The following is a 19,200-nucleotide window of genomic DNA, read 5'->3' as shown; positions in this document are numbered from 1 at the left end:
CAGAGCAAATGACAGAGCGACAGTCGTAGACTAAGCATGTATGGAATATGCATTTATTTATTAGGGGCTCTTCGTCTTCAAATCCTTTCTTGCATAACGAGGGGACATTTACTATATATAAAGGAGATGGATTTCCCAACAAATGAGACATTTCTGGTGTAGGCTTAGGCTTTGAATCAGAATCACGGGTAACCCTACCATCCCAGATTTTATATGTGGTGGCCGTCAATCGCAAGTCTTTGCTATGGGTCGAGCAATGGAAAGCAGGTCATTAAGGGGAAGAGAGATTGGCAGAGTGCAGTCTGTTTCATGACACTTTGATTTTTCTTTCTGTATTTTTTGATCAACTAATGATTTAAAGATGGGACAGAGCACATGTTGGGCAGAGGTGGGAGCAGTAGGCGGCCTAAGAAGGGATCTAAGCTGCCCAATTTCTTCGTTAGTGAGGCTAGCATAGAACTCAGGTCGACCCTCTCTGCCTTTGTATTATACGAACCACATCAGCAGAACCCACTTCTCAGCCTGCATTTTGTACTGCTTTAGCTGCATCCAAGGAAGGTGTGTTCAAAGCGGAAGGAGTCAAAATCTCGGATGCTTTTGGAGGACCTTCTAAGGGTCCCAAAACTGGGGTAGGGCTTGCAAAGGGCAGAAATCTATTTGCACATGTTATCACAGGAGACAGTGATACAGGAACCTGATCAATAGATGCAGAATCAGACGAGGTGGCAATTTATCCACTCTCGGTGGCGTTGGCCCTTAATTTGGCCAAAGCAGAGTGCGGATTTATTTAATTCTGCCACATACAATTTCCGTTCACCTTTCTTTTCTTTAATAAAAATACAGGACTTTCTTCGGTGCGGACCTAGACTGTAAGTTACAGGGATCACCTCCTCCCAAGAGATTTTTGACAACTTCTATCAAATTGTCTATTTTATTGAGGGTTAAGTTATCGACTGGATTATCGAACGAGGGTTCATAGCAGGTTTGTGATCTTTAATCCTTTTTTACTAAAGGGTTGTAGTTGCTTTACACTTCTCCATAGCGAGACACAGTGCCCGCTCTGCTGGGTACAAGCGATGCCCAGGTTCACCAAAGACACTACAAAAGATTTAAAACTCTACATATGTTGTTCCACAGTCACAAACGGAGGGCAAGGTCTGTTCACAAACAGCTCACTGCAGATACCATTTTGAGCCCACACACTGGGCCCGAACAGTCAGGAGAACAGACCTTAAATCAGTCCGCAGTACTTGCAACATATATAAAACTATGGGGTATATGTACTAGCCCCTATCGCCACCCCAACGTCACTTTTATCGGCGTTGTGGTGGCGATAGGGGCTTAGCCTTATTTACAAGGCAGCGTTAAGCCACTTAACGTGGGTGAACGCTGCCTTGTAAATAATGCCCCTTTCATGCTAGGGTTAGCGTGAAAGGGGTGGGCAGTGGGTGTTGCGGTGGGCGTTCCACCGCAACACCCATTGATTTTGACGCTGCCCCCTATGTGCAGCGTATATAGGAGGCAGCAGCAAAATTATGACCAGGGAAAACCTGGTCTTAAGTGGGCGAAACAAGGAGAAGTGCATTATTTCTCATTGTTTATGCTTTGTCCATGTGCGCTGCCTTGTGCCTTGTGCAGCACGCATGGAAAAAGTAAAAATGCCATGGATTGTTTATGTACAGGAAGGTCCTACATCCTATACATAACAATCTTTAAACAAAATGCCATTCTGTGACTTTCATGTGTGCTGCATGAAGCAGCACACTTGAAAGTGACAGAATGGCATTTCAGGAATGTTTATATGTAGGAAGGGACACCTTCCTCCACATAAACAATCCTCCCCTGGACACAGACACTCTTGCACTATGGTGCAAGGGTGCCTGTGTTGGCGCTACACTGTTAAGTGTAGCGCCATTGCAGGGGGAAAGCAAGGCTACACCATATTCTTGTAAATATGGTGCAGCCTTGCATTTCAGAAGTAACGCCTCACTCCGCCACTTCTATTGTATATATCCCCCTATATATCTTACCCTGGTTGGTTGGGTCATCAGAATAAAAGACCTAGGGGAGTGGCCTTGATCTGTCTCCACCCACCTGGCACTGACGGGTGTAGGATGGGCCCGCCCTTGGCCTGGGTGCAGGCCGCACTGTGGGAGATCTTGCAGCGCTTTAAAGAGAGTTTGAAGCGGTAGGCGGCTGGGACCTGACTGCTTCTCCTAGAGCCAGTGAGTTATGGGATGTGGAACCGGTTCAGAAAAAATGAGGCCAGCATCATGAAGTCTAGCGCCACAGGCGATCTTACAATGCTTTATAGCTCACTGGCAGCAGGAGCAGTTGGGCCCTCCTTCTAGGGCCATTGAGCTATGAGATGTAGAGTCCCTTCAGCAACGAGGAGGCCAGGAACACGGAGTCCCATGCTGCTGGACATCGTGCAGCGCTTCAGCGCGTCGGCATTGGGAGACTGTTGGGACATGACCCCTCCTCCTAAGGCCAGTGATTTATGGGATATAGAGTCCCTTCAGCAACGATGAGGCCAGCAACACGGCAATGTTATTAGCCCAGTGACACCCTCCACCTTTATAAGCCTGCTGACAGCCTTAAGACATCTACATCATCAAATGCCCTACACTAGTGCAAGAGACCTTCATTTGCAGCAACCAGCTGATAGTCCTTTGAGACACTGAAACCTTGTGAACTAATTAATGCTTCAGATTATCACTATAAATGTCAGCCCATCAACAGTCTTATCAAAACCCCATTATTATTTATTATCAGCCCACTATGTAATGCAATAACAATATAAAACATAAACCACACTAAAACTAATATCATAACACTTAGCAGTCAGATCGTTGGTTGTAGTTCATACAAGTTGCTTAATATTTCTCTTTACTTCTTGACACTATTACACTCACATAAGACAAAGCTGCTAAGGGTCACATCCATCACCCAGTAGTTTACTATTCTACATCTACAAACCAGCCATCATCATCTGAACAGGTTTGGAATAACTAAGAGATCTTCCTCATATCGTTGACCTAAGCAAGACTCTAATTTAGTCCACAACTGCAAGTCCTGAATAGCTACATACTACGGTCACATCTTGGCATGTTAGAATAATAATCAGAACTGCAATGTTATTAGCAAAGTCCATCCCAGCAGATTTCTCCACCACTTCTCCACTCAACTTACACATGCTCAGGCCTGAAAACTTTGAACAAAATTTCTCAAATGGACAACCCTGTGCAGTAACCAGCGAAGTGAACTATGAACATAGGAAACGCCATAAAGAGACCTGCATAGGCGCTTAAGGCTGCCAGCTTATTAAAAGCTTTAAACTGCATGCCTAACTCTGACCCTTCTTCATACATCACACTGCTAAGCACTGTGTCTCATAACACGATAGCTGCACCTTGGTGGTCCTCACACTCAACATGGAAACTCTTCCCACATCTGATGAAAACAAAGGCAACATTCTTCCAACCACACATCCTACATGGTGCAGCATGCTACCCAAGCAGGCAAGCACTTCAGCACCCCACATAGGGGTAGGAAGTGCTATATAATGTTGCAATTCAATACTATCCACTATCAGTCCATCAATAGACCAATGACAATTCTTTCATTAGTATCTCATTAACAGCTGTATGACAACCCCAGTGTAATCAGTTAATATCAACAAAAGCTCATCAGCATTGCTTTGAGATTTCCATAATGAGCAGCCTTCAGATATGGTTAGCTATGGCATTGAGGTATTGAGTTTGGCTCTTTATCTGCCTATTGTTTCTTGAGAGAGGTATCACTGGCATGCCATCATAAGCCTGAAGAAACCGTTATCGTTAGCAACAGATCACTAGCATAATGATACCTTTACCATTATTAACACATTGCTAGTCCTATAAGATTATTAAAGTAGCCCCAATCATACATTATAAGGAAACTGCTAGCATCAAAGCGTTCAATTACCATATAGAGGGAGGAGGCCCTGGGGCGAATGCCTTTATAAGGTCAAGAATTTTGAGTGATCTTAGAATATCTTTTTAATCAAGCACTCAAAATACATTTATTTCTTATAATAAATAGCATTAGTAAGAAATTGAGGTATTAGTGGAGAAGGTAGGTACCCACTGTAAGCAAGAAATACAATTCTTGTTAGGGTGAATCACCAAAGTCACTAAATTAACAAGAGCTCAACCGCTGGTGGCTATGGCACAGAGCAGACAGGTTTAACTTTGGAGGCAATTTGTAAAGAATTAATGCACTACCAAAACAGTAATAAAGTCAAAATGCAAAACAATAAAAATCCCCAGAAATAGAGTACATTCTAATAAACATAATGATACCAAAATGAAAAATTCAATAAGGGGAGCCTGAGATATGAATTTTTAAGTAGGAATAGCACCAAGAAGCAAAAACTGGCAATGATAGTTAATGATCGTAGTAGACCAGGACATAGGCACAATTTGACACTGACCGCAATGGAGCCAACAAGGTGCTCCTAGTAAAGATGTTGCCTTCTAACATACAGCTTGGTTTAGATCTTGGGAGACGGGTTACTCCGCCAGAACGGTGAGGATATCCCATCTGCCACAACATCAATCCCATAGGATATAATGGCATTTATATTTCGGTGGTCTTGCTATTGGTCGTCACCATTGTGATGGAGTAACATGTCCGTCAAGATCTAAATTTGGCCCATAGTCTTTTAAGTCCCAATCCACCACAGGAGTACACTTCTAAAAACAAAACAAGAACTCAGGGGAGGTGCTTAGAGACTGAGTGGGTGTGAGGCAGAAGCCAGTAGCAGGGTTCAGATCAGGTCTACTTGCCCCTGGTCAGCAGGGCAATTACAGGAAAGACCTTTTGTAGTGTTGTGTGCTCCTGTAGCTTGAACAGGAGGTCAGACTTATGACCTCTGAAGTCCTCTTCTGTGTCCTTGATAGAAGATGGAGGGCAGGTTCAGTCCATTAGGGCTATTCTCAGGTCTCACAGGTCTCAGACAGCAGGTCCTAGAGTTTTATAAAGTGGGGGCCTGGAGATGACACATTTATGCTTGGCTGAAGCTAGTGGATCACCCTACCCAATGGGGACACCCTGCCCAATGAAGTAAAGGTTCTCAGGGCTAAACCTACCCACTTTGGGCATTTTTTTCAGGGTGGTAAAAGTCTTTGGCCACACTAAACTTGAGTTCTGAGAGCTGAACGTGCTGGAGCGGGTTTATTTTAGAAAAGTTGTATACCCTCTTCATTGGCATGTTTACATTAATCAGAATAATTAACTAATAGTAATTGTACTAATTGCTTTGCTGTGGATATTTACCAACCTTACTAATATATGAAACACACGTGGGAATTGCATTTGCATGGCCTAATTAATACGTAAAATAAATTATGTACGCATACTAATGATAGGTAATTAGAATATTGCATGATTTATGTTGCTTTTGTGATGTATTTGTGATTTGTGCTTTATAAAGTGAGTATAATCCGCAATGAGTGTTGCTTTTGCTAGATAAATACACACACATATGTGTATTAGCGAGGGAATAACATTTTATTAGTCATTTCTATGTATTAATTACGTTTTTGTGTTTCTTTGCTTAAGTTGACCATTCGGGCCTTCTAAAAGATGGCCGCCTTCTTAATCGACACATTCGACAACACTCTACGAGATTCTGGGTGAAGTGCGCCTGCGTTAAGATGAGCAACATTGGCCTCGTCCTGACCCCAGGCAAGCTGTACCCATCAAGGTCGCACTGGGAAAAGTGCCAACCCTACAGACAAAAGACTTTCTTTAAAAACCGGAACTAACAAGTGTGATGACACCATGGACTAAACCTTATGAGAACTTTGTAGGACGACCCCTAACTAGCCAATCAGAACAGTTTAAAACTCATTCTTGTTACAATTTGACATTGAAATCACTATAAAAATTGATAGAATAGTGAGGATGTACGGTCGTTTTTCAATTTCCTGACGTTATGCTGACGGAGAGGACGGTGACACTGCAGGACAGCTGTTTCCCTGAATCTTTGACGGACTGATCAGATGCCCAATTTCCTGATTAACTGAACAATTGCTTTTCATGGGCATAGATTGACAGAACGACTGTATTTGACTTAGAGGACGACAATTAGCCAGAATAGGTAAATAGGATGGCCAGCTGCTTGACTAATTATTGATTTTATTTGCATTTATTAGATAAAATTTACTTTGATTCATTACATAAATGTGTTGGGTTGTTTATTTCGGGAAGATGTATTAAAGTAAAGTGATTAGTGAATTAGAAAAACGACTAAACCAGAGACTATCTGATCCATGGCCAATCCATGAGAGGAATACCAAAAGGTGAGGTTAAGGGCTTGTGGAGTTAAAGAAGGTTAGGTAAATCTTTTGCTCATTAAGGTCAAAGGGTATTTCCTTTCATTTCAGCGGATGGAACAACCACCTCCCTAGGAAGCAGACCAATCGAGAGTGAATGTTGGTGTTATGGGCCCCACCAGCGAGTGTAGTGATTGAGTTGTGGAACCTTTGGTCTGTAACGAAGGGAGGGATTTTGCATTCCACGCTGCAACAGACGTGTGTGTGGGGAGTGTACTATGGTGATTCTTGTGTTCTCCCAGATATAACCCTAAAATCCAATTTGAAGCCACTACAATACCCTCAATAAACCCAGATGCAGAAGTATGGCAGGAAAAAAAGGTTAGTTTTCAGCAACCAGACAGTGGTTGCACAAGAATTGTTTTGGGATCCTTCTTTTGAAATGTGCCTCCAGTCATTATATATAAATCCAGCAGACTTGTCAAGCAGGCTTTGAAAACTGTAATGTCAAAACGAGACCCACTGTGATTGGAGCCTGCCTGGCTGGGGATGGGAAAGATGGTCCCTGCCCAGGTGATAGCTAACACTTGCATGTGACAGAGGAGGCCTCGTTAAAGTGCGTCCCAAGGGTTTTATGAAAAGCCCTTAGAGACTTTTGAGACTATATTGTCACGAAGGATGCTAACAGCCCCAACCAGGATATTCTCTCTGGTTGAGAGGGGTTACTTCGGCACTTTCAGGTCAGCCTATTATTTGCTTCCAGGAGGCATTTCACGCCCATTTACTCCTATTCAAATTATGATTACTGGCTGGCATAAGTGGGAGAATAAATGTAAATGGGCTTCCAGAGGCTTCAAGCCGCGAAAAGGAGATTTTCGAAATTGTTACTTTTCCTTTATATTTAGTATAAAAACGACTTCTTCAATTAATTGGATTTTTCATAAGTATTACAAACAGTTGTTTAATTATTTGTCTATTTAGTCTCATTCCAGAGATGCAGTTTTAGTATTTAATGTTGCATCCCAGTGTAGAACAGCCAGCATTGCTAGAGTGAAAATAGCTTTGGGGCCTTTTCACTGTAGGGGCATGTGTAACATTAACTTTTCACATGTCCTACTTTTAAATACCATGCACCAAGCCTTAAGGGCAATAAGGCCTACTTACGAGTGACTTATAAAATATTTAAAAGGAAGGTTTTGAGCTGTCAAAAGCAGTTATTTTGTCAAGTCGAATTTGCAACAGTCAGACAAGAAATAATAGGTCTGATGTCATGTTTGCACTGTCACTGTCGTGATGGCACAATGGGTGCTGCCCACCACAGGGGTGGTTCACATCTAAATATAAGAATCGGTTAACCATACCGTCACAAAATACACCATCTGCACCCAGGTTCCTCTTCTAGGGATCCGAAGCAAAGGAAAAAGGAGTCCGGAAGCTCCGGAGTCACAGGATGCACATTTTCGTCGCAACCGACTCGTTCGTTCAGTGCGCGGAGTGCGACCGACCTACCCTCCATGGATCCAGAGCATTGCAGCACCGGCCCAACGAGGAGCTGCCCTATGATGAAGCATGACACCTTTCGGGGTGTGTTAGTGCCCTCGCTCCTCATAGGAGCTAATACTCAGTTCTTTTTTTTTCTCACTGCTAGGAACAGTACACTTAGTTATTTACAGTTCATAGAGTTCTACAGTCATAAAAATATATGGTCCAGCAAACAGCGAAAAATCCGGGTTGACCAAGCAGAAAAGGCGCATATCCTACAGAGTCATCACCTCACGTGTTGTGCCTTTAAACCCACAAATCTCATGGTCTCAATTTGCCAATATCCTGTTTTGCCAAGTTTCATGTTTTGCAGTTTGAGACAGAACTCGCTTTTTAACCGGGAGCTCTTTCCATGGTGGCCTTTTACATGCACATATTATCAACATTTAACTTCCCGTGCCAGAATGCAGCATGGTGTTGGTGGATAAAAAAAACAATGAATGGCTAAAGTTTCACATTTGACGTGGTGCATTATACAAAATAAAATCTGTCCGATATAGAATATAAAGCTTTTTCACAGTTGGAAAAATATATATAGAAAAATAGCTTATTGCAAACTATTTGTTTGGGAGCAAATCCGGACTATTTTTTTGCAGTTTTAGACAGCGAGAACTTGTTCCGAAGGTATTAGAGCGCTTTACATGAGCGTCAGTTATGTTACACAAGGACCTTTAAGGTTTTTTTGGAGACGGGGGAGATTAAGTGATTTGCCCAGAATCACAGGATGATGAGAGGACGCCGAAACTCGTACCTGGTACCCCAGATCCAAAGGTCGCGGCTCTAGCCGTTATGCCACAAAGAGCAGCCTTCCCTCAGTATGACCAGGCTGGTCTTTTTACCTTGTTTTTAAGCGACTGACTGCTGCCTAGTACCTGAGATATTGCTACTTCCAGCTGAATTCTGTAGGTGCTCTTGTTTTCAACAGTGCTTAAGAGGCAGGCTGTGACACTCCTTTCTGCGTGCGAGTAGTGTACGGCACTTATCTGCCATAATTACTACATTGTATTCCTGGCACCTGACTTCTCTTCAGCATTTGTGACAATGAATCTACGCAGACTAGCATGCTGTCTATGCCAGAAGAAGTAAAAATTTACATGTTTCCCTGCCTCTGGTGCACACGTCTTGTTCATGTTTTCGGGCAACTTCGCTCGCAGTTTTTGAGAAAAGGTGGCAACCCGCTGTGTGCTTAGTGAAGCTAATGACACCCTGACGTCACAGCTCACTTGTAATAGGATAGTATTTATTGATAGCCAAAGAAGATCTCCATCATTATTAACCAATGGATAGCCTATAAGACTGTCATCATTGCTCCCACACACCCTAAGCAACCGCCAAAATCAATAACCCGACAATGGTCCTGTGATATCTCAATTCTAAGCAGTCTACGGATCTCACTAAGATGGCATTACTCACCTCCGCTTCCGACCAAGAGAGGGCATTTCGAAAGTATCCATAACAATTTGCTTTGTAGTAAAACCATCCACGAGGGCAACTGGATCGAGCCATTGGGCCTGTTTGGAAGGAAAGTCACAACAATCATGTTGGGCAATATTCTCAATGTACTAAATGTGACAAAAAAAGTTAAAAGGGACAAGGCTGCTACCACCAGAGTTAAAAGCCTTGGCCCAGATTCACAAATTTTGTTCGCAGTTTTAAGAGTGGTTTTACCCACCTGTGAACATATAGTAATAGAGGAGTCTCCCAACTACCCATAATTGATGTATGTGAGATATTGTGAAGGTCAATCTTTTACAGCAGCAAGCTTAACTGATGACGATGAGTTTGTGTCATGTCTCTGGTTGGACGGATCTATTACGAGGGGCCAAAGATGGAGCACATTCATGTTTGGGCAGCTAGAGCTATAGAGATTTACTCTTGATTTTGAGAACCCTCTCATGGTCAGGTGGGGACAGCCCATGGCTTTCAGTTCCTGACTGGGTGAGAGAGAAGTAGCTCTCCAGTTCATAATAGGCAAATCCACAAACCCTATTCAGCCTGAAAATAACAAAACCAGGGGCGTAATGCGGAACCCTTCCCATTCCTTAGGGCCCTCCCAACCTTTCAGGGGGCCCTCATCAGCCCAAGGCCAACAAATATCTATGAGATATGGGAGACTCAGGGGCCCTTCTTCACATTCTGCAGGGGGGCATCATTTTGTTTTAAACCATTTAACAACCAATGCGCCCCATTCTAAGTGACTGCATATTCGAGCCATTGTGTTCTAGGTAGCAGTAGCAGAGCAGCATGCATACTTGTGATGTGTATGTGATGCTTATTGTCGGTCACTAGGCATGGTTTAGGGACAATAAGTACTCACCAGCCATGACGTCTGTGAGAACCAAAGTGCTCAGGAGGAACATCGTGTACACTGCCTGTGCCATGATACTCAAAATGTTCTCTCTGAAATAAATAAGACAAACCATAGTGAAATCAGAAAGAATGCAGTCAACACCGTTTGGGAGGGCATTGACATCAACATTGCATGCTATTTCACACAAATAAGTTCTGGATCTCTCTTGGATTGTGTTTCTTATGCATTTGAACTGTAGGCTTGTCCGGAGGTGCGGCCTGCTTTACATCGGTGAAATCAAAACTGTAAGGTACTAGTGTCTAATAATAACCAGTTTGTGTCAACGCTTGCCAGGACCAGAGTTTGCAGAATACTGTACTGTGTTGTAGTTGCAATTTCATTTGTAAGAATAGAGGCCATTAGAGTAGCTTCACCCTGGCCCCAACTATTGTATTTTATTGAAATTGCATTTATATAGTGCTTACTACCCCTGACAAGGCGTCAAAGTGCTTGTTTGGTGAGAAGCATGCTACTCCGAAACCCATAAAGGATCAGTGGTAAATTAGTGAAATATGAAAGTAATTTGAGTGGTGAACATGTTAGTCTGTTATTTGGATTGAAAAGGATAGTGGATGGATAGAATAGGAAAGGATTTAGAATACCTTTTTTTTGGAGCTCATAGCAGTAGGAGGAGACTTGGGATGAGTAAAAAGGGAGGTGGAGGGGGAAGAGTCAGAGGAAAGGGTTAGAAAGGCTATTTTGGGAGATCTGAATAGTAACAGAGGTCTGAGATAATGAATGGGGTAGAGTAGGGAAGAGTCTAGAAAGGGGTATTTTGGGGATCGTGGTATGGAGTTTGGGATGAATGAGAGATTGGAGGCAGATGATATATTCAGAGAGGTATAGGATCAGAAATAGGGTAGTGCATTGGAAAGAGTAGCAGAATGACAACTGATATGAGTCAGAGAGTTGAGGTAGAGGATATACTGAGAGCGGTATAGGGTGAAAAATAGGGTAGTGCATTGGATATGCTGAATTGTGTTACCAAAAATGTTTAGTTATATACTGCTGCAGTCCATTTATGCTTAATGTGTTTGTTTTTTGATAATCACAGTAGACCTGAAAGTCAACATTGGAGTTGCGCAATCTAAAACAATAAATGAGGATGTGATCTAATAGCCAGAGCAGTGGACCCTGAAGCTGGGAAGCCAGGTTTGAGTCTCGGCAGAGACGCTCAACATCCTGTGATTCTGGACAAATCACTTAATTTCCTGTGCCTAACAAAATGAATGTGATCGTCTGTAATGCAACTGGTGCTCATGTAAAGTGCTCAGATACCTTCGGGTTGATTTTGGGCTATATTAGACAAAATATATATAACAATCCAGGCTTGCCGCAACCTCGCGCAGGCAAATCAGGTACGGACCACATAATGGTGATGAAGTGCTTTATTCCTCAAAGTCCATAAGAAAGCAACCAGTCATTCCTTGGCCAGTGCCCAGCATGACACGTTTCGACCGAACAAACGGTCTTCATCACATGACGCGCTAACAAGAGAAATGCATTTAAATAGTGATAATTCACACACCTGAAAACAGTGACATTCCTACATTGCAGCAATAGATATAGACGGCAGACTACGTTTGCGAGTGCAAAGAAATCTTTACAGTACGATGAGAAAATAAATAGTTTTGAAACCTGCTAAAACTGAATTAAAGAGGTTATAAAATTGATAAATCAATGTAATCTCAGTAAAAAATCAGCAGTGATGGGTACATAGTGCACTAAAATTCCTGTCATAATGACATAGTGTACGCATGATCCTAACTCTGGTTACTGTCAAAATACATATAATCTCACAGTACTGAATTTCAAAGTGCCAGTAAAGTCATATTGCACACAAATAAAGTGCTACATGTTAGAGTGCAAGAAAATAAAGTGCCTGTGCATTAAGTGTTAAAAACCCACTAGTTAAATATAAAATTAACAGTCCGGATCCCCAAGAAAGCCCACACTTGGTAGAACCAGAGAGGTGGAATCTTAGTCATGCTAGTATGAAGCGGATACATATCTGTAAAAAATATATATATATATCCAAGGAATTCCCGGTTCATTACAAAGTCAATAACAGCTTGGGCACAAACTCCAAATTGCGTAAAGAAGATGGTTCATATGACACGTTTCGGCCACTGACCTGCGGCCTTGCTCACATATATATATATATTCACAGAAAAAAACACAGGTTTCAGGGACGTTATAGTTAGAAATTAGCAGTTAAAAAACCTTAGATATTCACTGAAAAAACCACTGGTTTCAGGGACGTTATAGTTAGGCTGACATTTCACTCGTACAAAACCAGAGAAATCCAGCTGTTATAGTTAGCTGACACACCAAGGTTTATTGAAGAATGTGTGGGTGTACGAGTGTCTGAATTGATGATTTAGTGGGTGCCTGACTGACTGTATAGGTGAGTGATTGAATGTGTCTTAGTGAATGCATGGGTGAATGACTAATCTGTGTGAATGTCAGTCTGTCAGTTGGTATGTAAGTGGCTGCATGGGTTCGTGAGTAGCTACATGAGTGTCTATATGGGTTAATGATTGGTTGTTTGAGTACCTGTGCGGGTGCCTGAGTGTCTGTGTGGGTGGGGTGGAGGGTGTGCGACTCCCTCCTTGGATGTGTGAGTGGGTGATTCACTGTGTGTATGGGTTCATGAGTGGATCTGTGAGGGGCTGTTTGGGTTAGTGGGTGTGCATATAGCTGTGTTGGTGAGTGAATGGATGTCTCAGTGGTATATGTGTGAGTAACTACATATGTGAAAGGCAGTATATGTGAGAGCTGGAGTATATAAGTGACTAAATGTGAGAGTGAGTGATTGTGAGAGTGGCTGTATGCATGAGTGTGTGCTTGTGTCACTGATTGTAAAAGACAGTAAGTATGTGTTAGTATCTGTATGAAAGAGTGAGGTGGTGTGTGTATAACTGTATAGGTGAGTAAATGGCAGTGTGATTGACTCTTTGGGATACTGACTAGGTGTGTGAGTAACTCTATGGGTGAGTGGTGGTGTGTGAGTATCTGTATGGGTGTATGAGTATATATATCGGTGGCTGTATTGCTCTGGAATGAGTAGCGGTTGAAGTATAGTTTGAATGCATGTTACAGTACAGTAGCTATCGGCCCAAGTACGGCACGATCACCTGCACATGCTTACGAATTCCTGTATGTAATGTATGCTGCCAAAGAGTGTTTTTTTTAAAAAAACAATAAAAACAGATGTAAACAAAAACATCAGTGGCTGTATTGAAGGGTGACTGTTTGTGTGAGTGACTGTATGGTTGAGTGAGTAAATAGGTGTGTATACACCTATGAATCAGTGCGTGGGTATGTACTAATTGGTATTGGTGTGTCTATGGTTTCGAGAATGGTAGTCTGTATTTTAGAGTGGGTGTATGAAAGATTATATTAGGGTGTGAGGAAGTGCATCAGATATTAAGTGGATGATGTCATCAGTGATGCCATTTGAGATATCATCAGTGATGTCACTGACCATGTCATGAGTGATGTAATATGTGACATCATCAGCAGTGCATTGTGGGGGCGCGAGTAATAGTTAGCTCAGCTAACTATAACGGCTGGATTTCTCTGGTTTTGTACGAGTGAAATGTCAGCCTAACTATAATGTCTCTAAAACCTGTGTTTTTTTCAGTGAATTTCTAAGGTTTTTTAAATGCTAATTTCTAACTGTGCCTAAATAGGTAGAACATGTACAGTAAGAGGAAGAAAGATGCAGAAAGAAGCAAGAGAAGTGCACAAAGAGTCAAGAGAGGTGCAGAGAGAGGAAGAAAGGTGCAGAAAGAAGCAAGAAAAATACAGCAAGAGGCATCAGAAGTCCAGAAAGAGGAAGAAAGGTGGAGAAAGAAGCAAGAGAAGTGCAGAAAGAAGCCATATAGGTGCAAGATAGAGGCCTACTTTGACTCAGTTTTTCCACAGACTCATACAAAGTAGCCTAATCACTAATCATTCTCACAAGATGTCTTAAACCTCACTTTTCTCTTGAAGATTCACTATTCATCGACTGCTCAGAATGTTAGGCCTACCAAATGTAAAACACCAATCCTAACCATATCACGGTTGTAAGTCTGACCAAGTTTGTGAAGGTATGCATTTGTGTGTCTCTAGCTTAGAAAATATATTAGACTCTTTTCCCAAGAACGGGCCTATCCCTACCTTTCTGAGAATTTTTACGCTCCCACCAGCGAAAATACCGCCAGTAACTCCAACTTTCACTGGGGCAACAAATGAATAACTACTTTCTCAGATACCACGGACTCAGATAGTGAGGGCTCACCCCATCATAATACACAATTTAGATCAGGTCCGGAGAAATATCAAGGTGAAGAACGTTTTTTAGGGACTCGAAGGGGCGGATTTCGCCCACGATATCAAAATCAATATCAGAATCAATATCCGAATCAATATCAGAACTCACATCAAAGGGGCCAATTTCAGGAGTCAGCTCAAGCACAGAGATACCAGGAACCAGCTCAACCCCAGAGATATATTGGAACCCGACAGAATCAATACTGGCGAACGTAATCAAAATTCCAGTATTTAATCTATCATCCCATCCGAATTCAAGTCATAAATTGCCGGTAACATATTAGAAATGTGAGTTATTGAGTAAACGCATAAAACCTTTGTCCACCAGATGGCAGCAGAGCATTCTTTATTGAGAGTGCAGAACTGATTGTTACTAATGGAGATGGGTTACGTGTATTTTCTGCTTAAGAAGCCAGCAACCAAGAGCTTCTGCATAGCAAGAGGTCATCTGTGGCCAACCCACAACCTCAGTGACAGTTGTCATGTTTGCAGGCTGCTATAGAACACAGGAAGGAAAAGCAATTTGTATTGCAGCTACCCGAGAACATACAGGGCACATTTTAAATGTGTTTAGCTGGAGCCCAACTATGAATGCACTGGATATAAGCAGCACCCTCCAGGCTCATACAGTTCCCAAAATACATGCGGAAGAGGAGGAAAAAAGTTTATTTGTTTTTCCTGGAGGATTAGGGAATTACTTCGGACCTGAGGAAAACAGTGCTGTTTTTAAAATAAACAGAGAAAAGAGAAACACTACCTGCCCCACCATGGAGCGATTTCGCCTTGCTTCTGGAGAGCTGGAGTCTGGTGGTTCTGAGTATCAGTAAAGGGAATCAACTGAGAGAGGCTGGAGGATAGTGACCACTGCTTAGCTTGACTAAGACCTGCTCAGAGGCGCCCTATATGTTCTTATTCCACTGCACCTTCTGCTGCAACTGCATTTCCCTGACAAGCAGCGCCGAGCCCATCAGGGACGGCGTAGCTTCTCACCACCCACTCCAACAGTGTTCCTATGATGAGGGGCCAGAGAGCGATTCATACCCAGCTATGAACCTTTGTTCAATGACAATCTGCAATAAACCTCAGATTGTCCCTCATACCAGTGTAGCACTTTCAACCTCTACATTGGCAGTTTTGACAGTGCCACTGTCAGTTGCTTCTATCGACTCTGCATTACTTCAGAACACATCTGCGCATCACGAGCACACACCCTGAGCTAAAACTAATCTGAGATAGGAAGGGAGCACAACCGACCCCCAGAATGGATGGTGCTCGAACAGTGCAGTTCCACCAATGCTGCTCAACAAGAACAGTATATTCCATCTGCAGAAACAAGTTAGATATAGCCTTGCAAAACTGTGCCCTGACTTTGCTCCTTAACTACAATGATAAACTTACCATTAAAGCTGTATTTCTGTCATAGATGGTCAGACAGCCCACAGCATAGTCTTAGCTACAAAGTAATCACAAACATTTACTCTGAGAACAGATTGTAATATTTGCCTTCCTGAAGTAAGTACATCTTCCTAATGTAAATTAAGTTATTTTTCATCTAATGAATATAAAAGAATTGACATTTATAGTGTGTGATAAATGTCCCAACTGAACTAGGCGCTCCATCCCATTCTACACTACAGGAGTACCCCATGACTGTTCGGCATGTCATGGGGTACATGACCCAACGTAATTCCAATTATTTTCGAGGAGAAAAGTGTAAGTACTCCCACGGCTGAACTTACATCCATCCACCCGCAAAAATAATTCACATAATAGGGAGCCACGGCCAACAACCAATAAGCCAAGGGAGCCATGGGTTGAAAACGTTTGGGAACCACTGACTTAGCCTGAAGGCTGCCCTCCATAGCTACCATTAGGATAGCTTTCAATAAAGTTTGTCTTTAACCTTATCATCAATAAGGGTTGTTTGGGCTGGTGCAAGGTGCCCACTATAACTAGTGGACAGCATATACCAGGCCAACTTCTCACAACATGTATCTAACCTTCCAGAGCCTTAGTAGCACAATCTACAAAGTTAACCCAGTCTTGTGTCTGTGCCTATTGGGTATCTCTGAACTTAATCCTCTATTGTTCAGTGGTTAAGCCAAACCCATCAATCAGAGCACTCTTCAAGACTTTGTAATTATCAGCATCCTCTTCTCTAACAGTGAGGAGCTTGTCTCTAACTTTGTCTGCAAAGGAGAGCCACAAGATTACTGCCCACTGCTCCTGAGGGACCCTCTGTACTTTACAGGCCCTCTCCAGTGCAGTTATCTATTTGTGGATGTCATCCCCACTCTGGTAGAGAGGAACAATCTTGTTCAGGTGCCTATGGTCATGAGTATGTTCTCTACCTCTAGGGACACTGTTGCTGCCACCATGGGGCTCTAGTCCCAACTTTTTAGAAGCTCTCTGAAGCTCCAGGCATTCCCTATCTAAGGCCAATTGCTCTCTCTTGATTCTGAGCTTAGCTCTCTCAAACTCAAGCAGTTGACACTTCTTCTCATAAGAGGACTCCCTTTTATGAAAATCAAAGGTCCTATGAGAAACAGAGCTCCCTACAGAAGTACCAGAATGATTAGATTCCTGAGAAGGAGATCTTGATCTTCTTGGTAAACTGTTAACCCTTCCAGGTGCGGTAAGGAGAGGGCCACTGAGGACGTCTCCCTCACCTGCAGGAAGAATTGGATTGCCCAGGTTAGGATCCTCTGGATCCTCCTGGTCAGCATCAGAGTCCACGTCATAGAAGTTTTCACTTCCTGGCCTTTCATCTTCTGCTGTCCCACCCAACTTGCCTGCCTCATGAGACCCTGGGGTCTTTCTGAGGTCATCTAAAAGCAAAACCTCTTTGAGGTGTTGAGTGCAAGGGTTTTTCCTTGTCTTCAGTTTCCTAGCAGTACACATACTCCTCAATTCTTGGAATGGGATATGGTCATACTTAGTTGCCAGAGGCCCACTGGCTTCTGGCCTAGAAGACATACTAGTGTTATGTGGTGTGGCACCTACCTAACCTAGAGGGAATTAATAAACTCTCGAGTTGGAGAAAGGGTGTGCTAGACCCTTGACTTACCCAAATCTAAGTTCAGTAGAACTTACCTTATTCTAGTCTTGATTTATATGTACCTAGTACCTTTAGTGGTTTTCAGTTAGTCACTCAATGAGATTATCTGGTAAAACAATAGCAAGCTTGAATCCCAACCGCTGCACACCAATGTGAGAAGTTGGCCTGGTATATGCTGTCCACTAGTTATAGTGGGCACCTTGCACCAGTCCAAACAACCCTTATTTATGATTAGGTTAAAGACAACTTTTATTGAAAGCTATCCTAGTGGTAGCTATGGATAGCAGCCTTCAGGCTAAGTCTTGAAGGAATGTAAAAAAGCTTGGTTTACCAGATTATAACCTCCTGAATGACCAAATGAAAGGAGAACCACACAAGGTATATGCAAAATATATGTATTTATTACTAAACACTCTCTACTAACCTCTTTATGAGATTAGAGAACAAGGTACACAATATTAAAGCACTAGAACAACAGTAAATAGCACAATACACAGTGGGCTCCAGGGGGAGACCAAACCATATACTAAGAAAGTGGTATGACAACCCCGACTTGACTAGACATAGTGCCTAGAGCACGTAGAATCGCTGGGACCCCAAGGAACCACCCAAGGTAGTGACACAGGATACCCACGGTGGACGTGTGCAGTGTGAGAACACAGATGCGAGCTCCGTACAACTCTATGGGAAAGCCGCGGTTGGAATTTTAAAGATAAAGGACACTTAGGAGAGGACTTCAAGCAAACCCTTTGGAATATAGAAGGTTCTAAGGCCAGCACCCTTGAGAGTACTGAGGTACCCGTGTTACCTATCCCAGGAGAGCCCGGTGCATAGGGGTAAAGTGGTGTCGGAAACGCTCGTTGATTTCAATGGCGTGATGCGAAGAAGTGCTGCTGCCGGGAAGAGGAGAAGTGTCCGGTGTGATCCAAGACTGGATCAGAGCTGAGAAGAACCTGAATGCAGAGGGGACAGTTCACAGTGACCAGGGGCACAATAGACGAATGCCCACCAATGTTGGGTGTTTCAGGTGAGAAGAGGTGAAGCTTGACTTGGCAACCACGGGGACCAGGAGATGTCGACAATGACCAAAGCCCGCAGGTGAGCTGTTCCACGAAGGATGTCAAGGGCTGGGGGGTCAGTGTCCGGATTAAACACCAACAAACCTTGGCAACTGCAACCCACCCCGTCAGAGACAAGGTGCTTTGATGAGGACCAGCAAGGTCCTGGGTACTCCCCAAGCAATGGAGAGTCAGGGCACATCTGGAGCAACCAGGAAAGCCCACTGAAAGTTAAAGTTACCTTCAGAGGGACCCACAGGCCAACGGACCAGGGATCGCGAAGGAACCGAGAGCTGAATCACAAAATACCAGCCCACGGAACACTCATGGAATGTAGGCCGGAAATCTTCAGTGGAAATACTGCTCGGGGTCAGGACTACAAGTAGCCCAAAGCACAGCCTCAGGGGTCACCAAAAAGCATATGCTACTGCAAATGTACACGATGCTCAGGGGTTCGGGTTGCACGGTCCCCACAAGGGATGCGGGTCTCAGAATTGCTGAGAGCGTGGATCAACCTCAGAGACCACGGGAACCCACCTCTTGTGTTGCAGA

The 19,200-nt window shown here is 43.1% G+C and overlaps 1 protein-coding gene across 1 annotated transcript in view; it reads right to left on the bottom strand.

Annotated features, from left to right (window-relative positions):
• The window catches only part of LOC146789831 (regenerating islet-derived protein 4-like), a 191,697-nt gene that overhangs the window by 157,675 nt on the left and 14,822 nt on the right, over positions 1-19,200 (bottom strand). The window contains exons 2-3 of the mRNA XM_085632189.1: positions 10,180-10,262; positions 9,276-9,373 (exon numbers count right to left, since the gene is read on the bottom strand). Of these exons, the coding sequence (XP_085488315.1) occupies positions 9,276-9,373; positions 10,180-10,243 (162 nt within the window). The 5' untranslated portion in view covers positions 10,244-10,262. The remainder of the gene's footprint in view (positions 1-9,275; positions 9,374-10,179; positions 10,263-19,200) is intronic.

This window comes from Triturus cristatus, chromosome 10 (genome assembly GCF_964204655.1).
Source record: "Triturus cristatus chromosome 10, aTriCri1.1, whole genome shotgun sequence".
In the NCBI taxonomy this organism is placed as follows: domain Eukaryota; kingdom Metazoa; phylum Chordata; class Amphibia; order Caudata; family Salamandridae; genus Triturus; species Triturus cristatus.
The sequence above is the reverse complement of the archived record's forward strand: the minus strand, read 5'-3'. Positions and strand labels throughout refer to the sequence as shown.